This window comes from Sturnira hondurensis, unplaced genomic scaffold (genome assembly GCF_014824575.4).
Source record: "Sturnira hondurensis isolate 20B ecotype Veracruz unplaced genomic scaffold, ASM1482457v3 Scaffold0000880, whole genome shotgun sequence".
In the NCBI taxonomy this organism is placed as follows: domain Eukaryota; kingdom Metazoa; phylum Chordata; class Mammalia; order Chiroptera; family Phyllostomidae; genus Sturnira; species Sturnira hondurensis.
The window spans coordinates 1,047,422-1,061,479 of NW_028073511.1; the positions used below are offsets into that span (position 1 = coordinate 1,047,422).

Genomic DNA, 14,058 nt, shown 5'->3' on the forward strand with positions numbered 1-14,058 from the left:
AACATCTGAAGTGGTAGGGGAGTAGGAACGCCAAAGTAAAAGTACGCTTAGGTCACTGAGACAAGGAGAAACAGGCAGACAGAGAGAAAATTTAGACATTGAGAAACACACAAAGAAGTTTATCTGTCTGAATTCACACTACAGAGATATACTGAAGTACGGTGTCCACCTGGGAGAAGATGGAAAGCACCAGCAAACAACAAAGAGCATAAGCCAATAAACAGTGAGAAGGGAAAAAACGGGGCATGGTACATGGAAATGCAAATTAAAACAGAAGGAATACTCCCTGGCTGGTGTAGCTCAGTGGATTGAGCTCCAGCCTGCGAACCACACAGTCGCAGTTCGATTCCCAGTCAGAGGACTCACGACAGGCAACCATACATTGGTATTTCTTTCCTTCTCTTCTTCCCTTCCTCTCTAAAGATAAATAAATAAAATCTTTAAAAAAAACAGAAGGAATACCTCCAAACACCATTACAATAAACATAATAAACATGAACAACAGGTGCAGTAACCAATTAAAGAGAAGGCACCCTGAGTTTGTTTAAAAAGGCAAAAGCCAGCTATATTTTATTTATCAGACCTATACTTAAAAACAAAATGTCTCAGAGTAGTTGAATTAAGAAATCAAAAGAGATAACCACATAAAGGCTAATAGAAAACAAAAATAAGCAATAGTAGTTTTCAGAAAAAATGGAATACAAGGAGAAAAGTTTCAAAGGGACAAAGAGGAATGTTTCCTACTGATGAAAGACATGATTCACTGGGACCAACTAGGGCAGCCTGGAACAAGGTGTTCTTACCTGCCACTTCTAAAATCCTGTCATCGTTGGGTCGGGGGTCTTTGTGAGTCAGTGAACAAAACCAACTCCCAGCCTTAATAAAAAGCTTTTGTTCTAGGGGAAGGACGACAGACAAAAAACTAATAAGTAATTAAACTCTACAGTATGTCAAATGGGGACAAGTGCTGAAAAAAAATAGGGAAAGGTGACAGGAGGTGCAGTTTCAATAGGGTGACAAAGGAAGGTCTTAGTGAGAAGGCGATATGAGCAAAGACTTCAAGGAGCTGAGGAAGCAGCTACGCTGATCTCTGAAGGAAGAGAACGACAGACAGGAGGGCACAGGCAGCAGCTGGAGGGTGAGGTGGGCTCAAGCTGGCAGCGGTAGTCAGCAATGGGAGGAAAAACCAGACATCCGTGAAACAGAAACAAAGGCTCCCTCTCGGATGGTTTTAGGAAGTTTCCAAATAAACACACAAGATCAATCATCTGAAAAGTGGCATCACCCAAGATTACTTAGAAAAGGAGACTTTTAGAAACACATGGCATCCAGTCTAGGAGATATGAATTTAATCTACAGACCTAGAACACTTTACTGAATAGAACTCTAGGTCTTTAGTCACAATCCAATGTTACTGGGTTACAACTATACACAAAATAGCGGGCACCCACTCGGCTGCATTTTACGCACTGCGAAGAAAGACACATTAAAGGAGAAGGGCTTAATTCACAAGTTTGGGGATCTAACGCACAGCATGGTGGTTATAGCTAACACTACTGTACCGTAGGCTTGAATGTTGTCAAGGGAGCAGATCTGAAATGTTCTCGCCACAGAACTGGTAATGATACGATGAGATGGAGGTGGCAGCTAATACTCTGGTGATAACCATTTTGCAATTTATAAACACATCGATCGGGTCAACATGTTGTGCACCTTCAACTTACAGAATGTTAGATGCCGATTATATTGCAATAATAAAGCCGGAAACAAAAGAGAAGGGCTTGGTTTGAATAGGGTTTATGAAACAGGAATTTGCGGGACAAAATGTGGCACAGTGCTTCCAACAATGCTCCTGGGGAAGGGTCCACTGATTAGTGGACTTTTCAAAGTGGGTTTATTTAGTGGGTTTATTTAGGTACAGTTTTCATTTTAATCATCAAGATAGTTATATCCAGGGATTATTAGGTCACCCAAATGATTTCAGGATCGGAAAGCAACCCTATCAAGTAGCAGCTCCCCTTAAAGACCCCCTACAAGAGGAAAGTGTACTTATCAAAGGACCTGAGTCCAGTCCCAAGGAGGCTTTGCTGGTACATATGAATAAAGCGGCATTCTGATCTACTCAATGTTACCACGTGACTCCAGTTCGCATAGTCGTCAGACTGACACTTTCTGGATACACAGAAACAAAAGGGGCCGAGAAGCTGAGTGAAATATAGTTATTACACTGAGATGGAGCTGGATCAACCATTATTAGGCCTCCCAGGTGACACCCATACCTAGTTTTACATTATTCCAACCACATGTTTGCAATACTGAACTGAGGAATGACCACTGGGCTGAGAGCCAGAAAACCACCTGGGACTCTGCCACCACTAGCCATCAAAGTTGAACAAGTGTCACTCAATCTCTCAGATTCTCAGAGAGTTATGTATCTTTCAAAATGGGAGTAACAATAGCTATTCTGTCTATCACACTGGCTTGTTTTAAGGCTCAGAATCTAAATCTAAAACAAGCATCTACATGAATAAAAGGTATTAATGTGATCATCACTATATACCCTGTATCCTGAGTATATAATTGATATGCTGAAGCACATCACCACAATTATCTGAGAACTGAAGACAAGAAAAAAACCACTAACCCACTAAACAAAATACAGGAAATCCTACCTCTCAGCAACTGGTTTGGCAATGTTCTCAAAAATGGTCTCTTGGTTTGCATCTTGATCAAAAATCCTTTGAAAACTGCAAATGTGGAAACAGTAATTATTTTAAAGCTGAGCCTTCAAACACTATTGGATTAACATTTTTTCCTGACAGCTTTGTAAATCACCCCATATTTACATCACTGGGCTTACCTAACCCAACACAATGTTTGTTCTGTAGTCCCAACCACACTGCGCTGTTGTACCCCCAGACGCAAATGGTGGGCAAACACTATTGCTTTGACAAGATCTGCACAATAAATCCCTCTGAAAAACTGCAGCAGCTTTGAACCAAATAATAAATTGTGTGTTTTTTAGCTCTCAAGAGGGACAGTGTCTGCAATTGGCATCAAATTCAAATCTAGATAAGTGCATAAAATGGAAATCCAAGAACAGGATGTAAACAGCCAAAGAACTTCTGATGTCTGACCTGTAAGAAAAGAATGCAGCTGTGAAATATATGGTTATTGAACTTGGTTTTAAAATTCTGAACTAAAGTTTATTTTCCATTAATTAGGTACTACATCCTACTGTTAGCTACTTAATTTTCAGAGGAGTTTATTTCACTTTGTTGATCATGAGTCAAAAGTCAAAAAGTAAATTATGATAGATCTGTCCTGCAAAGAGAACTCTGTATCAGATTGTCAAGGCTAGGGGCCTGGGGAGGTGGGACGGTGTCAAGTTCACTCTTCCATGCAGTGGCACTCTGACTAGCTTAGTATGGGATCATAAGCACAGTGGAATGCTTGGGGACACACAGCCTATTCTTTGACAATGTGGTAAGTTGCTACTTGCAAGCATTTCCTTCAAAAAACATAATTGGGGGAGAGAAAGAGAGAGAATGTAGCATCTAAGGTAAAATGTTAAATATTGGTGAATCTCCCACATAGAGTATAGGAAAGTTGGTTGCATTATTTTTCCACATTTATGGCATATTGAAAAGTTTTCAAAATAAAAACTGGGAGGGGGAATGCTTTAAAGCAAAACATTTAAAACAAACACAAGCAGCTTTCAGAGTGACTTGGGAGCTTTCGGTCTATGTATCTGCCCAACCCAAGTGAATTGGGTGCATCTCTGATTAATACAGAGACTACATTAGAAAACGTAGGGCTGTTTTCACTACTGAGAAGTTTGGAAGGATATCTGGAGCTGGGCTGGGAATATACAATAGAATGGAATTCATTGCCTTTAATCAAAGTTAACTTCAAAACATCCCTTTGGCTTATCAACCTCCCTTTTGAAGAAGCAAATAATGAAACTATAGAAACAGAGATTGTAAGGCACTCTGGCTACTTTGTCATTTAGCAGCCAAGATTATATTTTAGACAACATTCCCCAAGGCACCCAAACACTCCCCAAACCCTGTAAGTGCACTGGAGCTTCAGATATGAACACGAACACAACACAGAGGATGCGGCCGCTCAAGTGATTACTGTGGTATCTGAACACAGACCCAGTAGTGCTGCCGAGGATGAGAAGGCTGCTTTGATTCTTTACCAGGCTGATGATGACTGAGTGAATCAACAGCCATTCTCAGCCCCATTTCCCCAAGCAATAGGAATTACCTCTATCACCACGTAAACCAAAGTGATGACAAGCGTTTCAATAAACCATACCATAGCTTTAGATATCAAATATCATTATCCCCAAATATTTAATTTTATATAGTAATAGTTGCATAGTAATCTGGAAAGGCATTATGGTCAGCTATTTTCTGAACACCTTTGAAGAGAAAAATAAAATCATATGGTTTCACAAGTTGGGTCTAATCTTTTACAGAGGAAAAAGGTGCTTTAACCCAGGAGGATAAAGCAATTTACTTATGGCCCTGGAGCAAATCAATAATGCACCTTGAGACATGACTGAGGTTTCCTGTTTCCTAGGAAGTCCTTTAATTTATCTGGAGGTTGTGTAAGCTTTTTCTACACTCCATTTCAAATCTGACGTACGTTGATCTCTTCCCACCCCGAAACTATTCAATCTGGTCTTTCTCATGCCAGTAAATGACAACTCCATCCTTCTAAAAGTTCAGTCCAAAACACTTAGGGCATCCTTGACTCCTCTCTTTCCATTACACGCTACATCCAACCCACCAGCAAACTCTGTCATCTCTAACCTTTAAAATACATGCAGAATCCAACTATTTCTCAACATTTCCACTTGCTACTATCCCAACCCAAGCTATCAAACTGTCTTGTCTGGTCTCCTTTACTCCCTTCCAGTCTATTTGCTACATGTTAGCAAGAATGATCCTGCTCAAACAGACGTGAGATTATTTTATTCTTCTGATAAAAACCCTCTATTGCCTTCCATGGCACTTTAGGAAAAAGTTCCACATGATCTGGCCACTCTGCTGCCCCTTTAACCTTCTCTCCCTCTCCCCCTCGCTTACTCTCCTCAAGCCACACAGATCCCTTATCTCCAAACAAGCCAGGCATTGTCCCATCTCAGGGACTTAGCTCTTGCTATATTCTCGGCCTGGGATTCCCATCCCTCAGATATTTGTCCGGCTTCCTTACCTCCTTCAAGTTTTGTTCAGATGTCACTCTCTTGTACACCTTCCCCGCCTGCCTTATGAAATCCTGCAGCCTTCCCTCCCCTTTGCTGCCCTTCACACAGGCACACCTCGGTCCCCTCCCCTGCCTTATTTTGCTCCATGGCACTTTACACTTTCAGACATACATTTTACTTATTGATCTGCTTGTGCATCTCCTCCCACTAAATGGAAGTGCTGTAGGAGCAGGGCTTTGCTGCACCCCCTGCTGTGTTCCTAGCCATTAAAACAGCACATGGTGAATGGTCAGTAAATATTTATTGATTACATGAATTTTCTGGGGTGAAAACAGCCTTAAAATGCTAAAATATTAACCTCTGAAGATATGTCTATTAAGAATTTTACTAATTTCTTTATTTAAAAGACAAAACCAATGTTTCTAATTCAGAGATTAGAAAGAATGATTAAGAAATATAAAAATAAGCAAACAGCACTTTCCCAATAAGCCTATATTTAAATGCACTCTGTATCTGTGTAACATACAGAATACTTTGGAAAGGGTCAATACACACAGCCAAGGTCAGTTTTTTCTTAATAATCAAACAGAACCATGCTGAAGAAAATGTTTTAGCAAAATGTGGCTTAGAGAGAATGCTCCAGGTCAGCCGTCACGAAGTCCAATAGCTGCTAAGGTACGTAGCACGTGTCAGTGGGAGATGGCCCTTCAGAAAAACTAAGTCCTTCATTATAAGGCTGCTCCTTAAAAGTAGAATGAGAGGCAATGGGGAGCCAAAAAGACAAGGCGAGGACCACCTCACTGTGTGAGCAAGTGCTACAATCCTGCTTGTACTTAGTGTAAAAGGGGACCCAAGAAGATGGGGTGAGGTGGGAGGAGAGACACATGCAGGAGAGACAAAGAGCAGAGTTCTGAAGACCAAAGACAACTTTATGAGACAAACAAGTAAGTGTAAATAAATATGAGTTAGAGAGAGAAAGAAAGAGAGAGAGAGAGAGAGAATCATAAAAAATAAATATCCAGGACAGTTCTATCCAAAGGGCAAGGGCAGAAATAGTCTCAAAATAAGAACTATGTCTGACACCCTAGAGAGAAATGCAGGAAAGCAACTGGGATTCCTTCAGCGGGACCCAGAAATCACCACTAAGTATAAGCCTCAGACCAAATATGGATTTAACTTGGGCTCAAACTCCTCCAAAAAATCAAAAGTGAGGATTAAAGGCAATCACATAATCTGAAACTGGAAAATGGAGACCAAATGAAGCAGCCATCGTCACACAATCGGAGGCCTGGCTGCTGGCGGAGTTTCTGGTCTGCAGGCATCTATGACAGTCCAGGGCGGCTGCTGGGCGCTTTGCTCCTGGACCATGCAGGTCAGCACTGTCCAAAGGAAATGTAATGTGACCCAGAAACGTGAGTGTGTGTGTTACTTAAATAAAACTTCCTAGTAGCCACATTTTAAAAAAAGTAAAAAGAAACAGAAGAAATTAATTTTATCTTAACACAATATATTAAAATTTTTATCATTTTAATGTAAAAGCAATATGAAAATATTCTTGAGATATTTTACTTTTTTTCACACTAAGCTTTCATAAATCCTTAATATATTTTATACTTACAGAACATCTCAATTTGGACTAGCTACACTTCAAGTGCTTAAGAGCTCCATGTGGCTGGTGGTTTCTACATTGGCCAGTACAGTTATAACATGTTCATATGTGCATTGAGGTCTCTACACTACTGATGTTATAAAGAAGGCCCACCTATACAGGGTACAGATTTTACCGTAAGTTCTTATCTTTAATAAAATTTAGTCATGCACTGAATTTTCTGTAAGTGCTAAACTGTAGTGGGCTGATTAGGAAAAGAGTAACACTGATATATAAGCAGAACCAAATCAACAAAACAAATAAGTAAGCAAAATATAAGAGACATTGAAATAAAGAACAAACTGACAGTAGCCAGAGAGGAGGAGGAAGAAGGATAATAGGGGAAGGGGCATCAAGGAACACGTGTCCAAAGGACACATGGACAAAGCCAAAGTGGATAGGTTCGAGGATGGGAGGCAGGGATGGACGGGGCAGGGGGTGTAGTGGGGTGACAAATGAAGACAACTGTACTTGAACAACAATAAAAAGAACAGAAAGGCTGGGATCTTGGGATATCACAGTGGACACAGAAGTAGACCCTCTTTGCAACTTTGGGCACAGCGATGAAAAGAGAACTTGAATTCTCTGTCTACCAGATGAAATGGAGAGCTGCACTACATTCTTCCCAAAAAATGGAGCTAAGGATTTCACCAGTATAAATGAGTGCAGTATGCGTTAGTTCAAGAGTAAAATAGAAATAAAGAAGGAGGAAGATAAACTTACTTAAATTTGTAGCTTTCTCGCTTATTATTCACAAACCCATCTGCCAGATCACGAGGTAAGATAATTTCCAAGCTTGGTGCTACTTTTTCGCTGTCATCTATGGAATAAATCTGCAAATATGAAAACAACACATGAGTATAAAATGCTAAATTTCTGGCTTGAAGTATGACCATGTTGTTATGATGTGCATTGTAATTTTATAAAAAATTAAACTTTTAAGATAAAAAGTCAAAACATAGTATAATTTGGGTAATTTTCCTCTTTGAACTGTGTGCAGACTCAAACAAATACATGGAACTGAAAAAGAGGTAAAGCCGAAATGAATGCTCTGTCACACAGGTGGCAAACACAAGACCCGCGGGCCGAATCCAGCCTCCACCTGGTTTTATCCTGCCCGGCACACGTTGTTTCTACCTGGAGGCAGTGCCCGAGCTCTTGCTTAACTGTTAAGGAGTAGTTACATTCACACATTCTTAAAATTACATTCGGCCCTTTGAAGGCAACCATGAGGCTGATGTGGCCCCAAGTGAAAATGAGTTTGACACCCCTGCTCTATCAGATCATCTTTGAACATTTAATACTCAATTTGAACATCTGAGTATCACTGTTGTTGAGAAGCTAATAACCCTGAAAGCAATACATTTTCTAAATATTGCTTTGGAATTATATTTCAGAAATTAACATTTTACTACCAGCAACAAGCATTTCTGAGCACTTACAAAATGCTAGACAAGAAGATAAAAGGACTCCATCTGAGACTTCTGAAGGAACTCAAGAGAACGCTCTAACTCAAATTATGTTCAAAGAAGCCCAGGTTTTCATGAGACACAGGCTGTTGACAAAAGATACATGGTTTCAAAAGACACATATAATTCATGTCTTCGTTGTCATTTTCAAGGTTCTACTCCCAGCTCAGCCACTAATTAGCAAATGACCAAGGGAAAAATCACTTAACCTCTCTAGGCTGATGTGAAAATGAAGCGTCTTAGCCAACTCCCTTACAACTGTAATATTCTCTGACTGTCTTCTTAGCTATGCACTTCTTTATTTATTGGCCAGAAAAATCAAGAGTCAAGGTCATGTGGAATAAAGAAAAGAATAAGATTTTGAGTCCAAAGATCTGGGTTCAATGCTGATCTTAATTTACCAGATGTGTGACCAGCCACCACATTCAGAATCTTAGCTCCTTACACATAAAATGAGGAAAACAGAATTGCCTCCCTTACAAGAATGCTGTGGGGATCAAATGATGTCATGGAAATGGAAGCATTTTGTAATGTACCATAAAAAATGTTAGTCATTAGATTTAGAGGTTTTTAAGAAAGACTTCTTGTCTTTCACCAGGAAATAAAATTCTTTCTAACAGGCAATACTTACTATTTAAGACCTATTAGATGTTTCATTGCTGGGGCTGGTGTGGGGAAAGTCATATTCTTAAACAAGTAATAGCCTACCTAAATCTCCAGAAAATCTGAATAATTTCCCTAAGCAGACTTTTATTGAACACTCTCATTGAAAATGTAAAGAATCTGTGTGAAATGAAATCATTTATAGAAAGTAATGGCATCAGGTCCAAGGCTTTCTAGATAGGTTTTCTCAAGAGACATTAAAAAATTATGTCCTGTAGGGCACTACACTGAAAAACAAAGGGTTAATGCCCAGACAGGTGAGTAAAAGGGGGGTATTAGACATGAAATATACAGGAGAGTTGCCACACAATGAAAACAACAACAGCAATAAAAGCCTGTAACACTCAGTGCTCAGAAGACAAGAGGCCTATCCACTGAAGTGAAATAGCGACATCCACCACTATCACTAAGTCATTCTCTGAGGCCTTAGGAAAAGCCCCTTATAACCAGAAAGCTTGTTTAGTCAAATAGATTGGCTTTGTAACCTTAGTCACAAAGTATTTGAAATAGAGTTGTTTTTTTAAGAATAGAAGACATTTTCAAGGGAGTTCCAGCCAAGATGGCGGCATAGGTAGAAACACTTCACTTCCTCGAACAACCAAAAGAAGGATAACAACCAATCTAAAATAACCAAAAGCACCAGAAAATCAAACATAAAACTCCAACAACCAAGGAATTAAAGAAAAAATCAACCAAAACAACCAGACTTGTAAGGCGGTGGACCACAAGGGAGAACTCAAAAAAAACCAGGCCAAGGGGGCTGAGAGGCAGGGCTAGCTGCTGAGCTCAGTGGGCTGCACGGAGGGGCTGACTTATGGGGAAAACTGAGGCTCAGAGCTGACTGTGGGCTAAGGCTGGGGTTGCCCCAGTGGGATTTTCTCCCAGCCTGACAGGAGAGTTGAAAAGTGCACTAGAGATGAGCAGGCAAGCTGCATTGTTCCCTTTCTGGCCCCTCCCCCACAGGAGGGTTGGCCTGCTCTGGGGAATACCTAAGGCTCTGACCCCTTACAACTTATCAGGTGCACCCTGACACTCCAAGACAGAAAAATATGGCCCAAATGAAAGAACAGAGCAAAACCTCAGAACTAAGCGATGAGGAGACTGCCAACCTATCTGATGGAGAATTTATAGCTTCGGTCTTCAGAATTTAAAGCATTTTAATCAAATGCTCACAGAACAAATTGAAAACTTATTTGAACAAATAATGAAGGAAACTTCTCCAATCTGGCAAAGGAAATAGTTTTCCAGGAAGTCCAGGAAGCTCAGAGAGTCCCAAAGAAGCTGGACCCAAGAAGGAACACACGAAGGCACATCATCATTAAATTACCCAAGATTAAAGACAAAGAGAAAATCCTAAAAGCAGCAAGAGAAAAGGAGACAGTTACCTACAAAGGACTTCCCATTAGATTATCAGATGATTTCTCAATACAAATCTTGCAGGCAAGAAGGGGCTGGAAAGAAGTATTCCACATCATGAAAGACAAGGACCTACATCCAAGATTAATCTATCCAGAAAAGCTTTCATTTAGAATGGAAGGGTAGATAAAGTGCTTCCCAGAGAAGGTCAAGATAAAGGAGTTCATCATCACCCAGCCCTTATTATATGAAATGTTAAAGGAACTTATCTAAGAAAAAGAAGATAAAAAATATGAACAGTAAAATGACAACAAATTCACAACTATCAACAAATGAACCTAAAAGAAATGAAAACAAAAACTAAGCAAACCACCAGAACAGGAACAGAATCAGAAAAATGGACATTACACAGAGGGAGTCCAGTGGGGAGGGGGAAGAGGGGAATAGGGGGAAAAGGTACAGGGAAGAAGAAATATAATTAGTAGGCATATAATAGATGGAAAGAGATAAAAATGGTATAGGAAACAAAGGATTCAAAGAACTTTATATGTACAACCCATGGACATGAAAAAAGAGGAGGGAATGTGGGATGGTTGGGGGCCATGGTGGAGGGGGGATAAAGGGGGAAAATTGGGAAAACTGGAATAACATAATCAATAAAAATACTTAAAAATAAAAGAATAGAAGACAATTACATCTCATGAAAAGATAAATATGAGAATATTTTGAAATATACAAAGCACTATACAAATGAAAAGCCCTGCCATTATCAAAGGTTCATCTTACATATTTTCTGATTTACCATCTCTTTGTTACTAAAATGTAACTTACAGTGCCTTAAGAAATTAGGTTGATGAAGTAGTGGAGTCATAAAATTAAGAAGAAACAAAAGAAAACTTTGAACCACTCTTGGTTTAAAGCTATAAGCTGCATTTCCAGCTTGAGAAACAATCATACAATCTTTTGGGGACAAAAAGATAGGATGTTGAAAGTGGGATTTCTAAGAGAGAGCAGGAATTTGTTCATCTGTGCTCTCTTGTGTGTGTGTGTGTGTGTGTGGCATAATGTTGTATCTCAGTAAGAAATCTGACCTTATACAGTATGACACCTAAAGATAATTCCTAGAGCACCTACAGTATGACACCTAAAGATAATTCCTAGAGCACCAACAATCTACCGAATCCCTCCAAAGAAATGCAAAAGAAAGCACATTAGAATATACAAACACTGCACTGTAAGAAAAGAGAAAGTTCAATATTTAATCAGAGATTCTCCATCAGTCCCTCCCCCAGTCCTGCCTTTGTTCTCTCACATTACTGTATCCAGGCACCTGCTTATGACTGCTGAGTTTCTGTCAGTAAGTTCAACATTTTTACCAAGAATCTGAGGGGGAGGGGAGGAGACACTACATGTACTTTTTACATATGATACATTTTTTAAAACCTTGTAAGGGTATGTAAGAGGAGAGAAATTGGGATTATACCCATGGCTCCTTTCTACACCGTTTCATTAAAAAAAGAAGAACCAATATTTTCTTTGGAGTCTTCTCATGCATCTTCCCACTGCATTCCATGAGTAAAAAAGAGTGATGACAAAGATGCTGTATTCTCCTTGTTTTAAATACATAAATTATATGAGACAAATACTAAACTATGAGATGCTATGCTGTTACATTTATACATGTGCATAATGTAGAAGTATAGATATGGGATAAAGATAAAATATTAATAATATACCCATTCCAGGCACTGACTAATATAACTGAGATTGCTCTTGCCTAAATCCTCATTTTGAGAGGCAAAAATTTTTGTCTGAAGATCTAAGGGCTTTGGAATAAAAAAATCCAACATTACATTCAGGATCCTGCCACTCACGAGGTGGATGGCTTGGCCACATTACTCACCCTATCTGAGACTCAGTTTCCTCATCTACAAAATGAGGAAAATAACCCTAACCTTGCAGGGTTCTCATGAGAACCAGGAAGATGTAGCAAAAGCACATAAGTGGTAAGATTGACTATGCCTCTTTCCAAAGGCAGAAAACAATGTTTTAATACATTTAAGAAGCATTCAATGCTTCTTATCTCTGCTCAGAGCAAGGTCAATCTCTTATTCTTTGTATACTTCTGAGTTTAGAATACTAGAGAAAGAACCTAGTAAGTGCTCTCAGCTACTGTTTTCTGAATAGAGTATATGCACATTCTTTGTGTTAGGATGCCTATATGTCTGGTTACATGTGCAATCAGTATATATCAACGCTCACGTTTCTGTTGCAAAATGAAAATATAGTCAACAAATTCTAAGGGCCCACTATGTGCACAGCCACAGTGTATATCCTCTGCTTATCTGTATTTCAATCTATTATCTGTAATATCTCAGATATATATGGACCTGCATCTCTTGCTTGCACGTTTTGCTCAGTGTGAGAAACATAAGTTTAAGTGTATATGCGTGCAGAGATGCCTAAACGTTTCCCAGAAAGGGGCAATACGGCCGCCGCGTAGTTGAAGCACATCCTACATGAGTGTACAGACGTAGGGAGAGCACGCGCGTCTGCCCCTGCGTGAACAGCTGTGCCCAGGTGCAGGGTATGTCTGCACCCACAGAGCTGTGCTGGGTGGGAGTGCCCGAGTGTCTGTCCGAGTCCTCACAGCAGTGCGCTGGCGTCTGCGTGGCTGTCGGGGCTCCTCTGACTGTGCTGGATCCCAGGAGGCTTCAGGCACTGGACGCGAAAACCCCTAAGCCGTGCCACCCTCCCCCAGCCGGGAGGCCCTGCCGCTCCTAATACCCTCGGCGCTCCGACCCGTACCCCTTGTGGCTGCTTCCGGAGAGTGGGCTTCACCCTGGCGAAAATCTGGATCGTCTGCTTCACCATCTCCTCCTCGGCTTTGTACTGACCCTTGACCTCTCAGGACCAGGTTCCCAAAACTTCTGACTCCCACCACTTCCTGCGAGCGGCAGCCTTAACGACAGTAACTAGGGACTCTACCCAAGGAGCAATGCGCCTCCAGGACCGCCTCCTCTCACTAATTGGTTGCTGATAGATTGGGGCGGCCCCGAAGGAGGGACTGAGGGGTGGGTTGGGGCCGATAGAGTGGAGAGTGCTGCGCATGCGCGCGGTAGAGGACTGGGTTAAAGCTGTGGATTTAGCACCAGAGCTGGCCTGGAGGGTGCTTAATGGGATGAGAGTCACCATGCCTTTCCCTGTTCCTTAATCCATCCTTCCTCTGTGCCAGCACCTCTGTTTAGCACTGAGGCCTTTCTGTTTTTTAGTATTCATTCATTGAAGTAATGACATTTGATCAGTGACAGTAATGTGCTGGTTTGGGATCCTGAGCTGAGTAAAATTGTCTCTGCCCTCTTGGAGATTAGGATCTGATGAAGCATACAGATTTGCAATAGGAAATTAGAAGTTATGTCGGGGGTGCCCTTGACCAAGTGGGCCAGTTGATTGGACCTCATTCATACGCCGAAAGTTTGCAGGTCTGGTCCCTGCTTGCAGCACACACCTGGGTTAAGTGTTCTATCCCTGGTCAGGGCGCATACAGGAGGCAATAGACTGACGTTTTTCTGTTTTACGTCGGTGTTTCTCTGTCTCTCTCTCTCTCCCTCTCTCTAAAAGCAATAAATTTATCCTCGGGTGAGGATTAAAAGAAGTTGTTTTTATGTCGGGATAAGCAAGGGCTTCTGTGAAGGGACAGGCAA

The 14,058-nt window shown here is 40.8% G+C and overlaps 1 protein-coding gene across 2 annotated transcripts in view; it reads right to left on the reverse strand.

The window, feature by feature from the left end:
• Positions 1–13,307, reverse strand: part of KIF6 (kinesin family member 6) — a 427,352-nt gene extending 414,045 nt beyond the window's left edge. For both annotated transcript variants that reach the window (XR_005067343.1, XM_037052020.1), the window contains exons 1-3: positions 13,163–13,307; positions 7,590–7,699; positions 2,673–2,747 (exon numbers count right to left, since the gene is read on the reverse strand). Coding sequence is in view for 1 of the 2 variants with exons in the window: in XM_037052020.1 (XP_036907915.1) it covers positions 2,673–2,747; positions 7,590–7,699; positions 13,163–13,228 (251 nt within the window). In the remaining variant the exon portion in view is untranslated. The remainder of the gene's footprint in view (positions 1–2,672; positions 2,748–7,589; positions 7,700–13,162) is intronic.
• Positions 13,308–14,058: the final 751 nt, after the last annotated feature.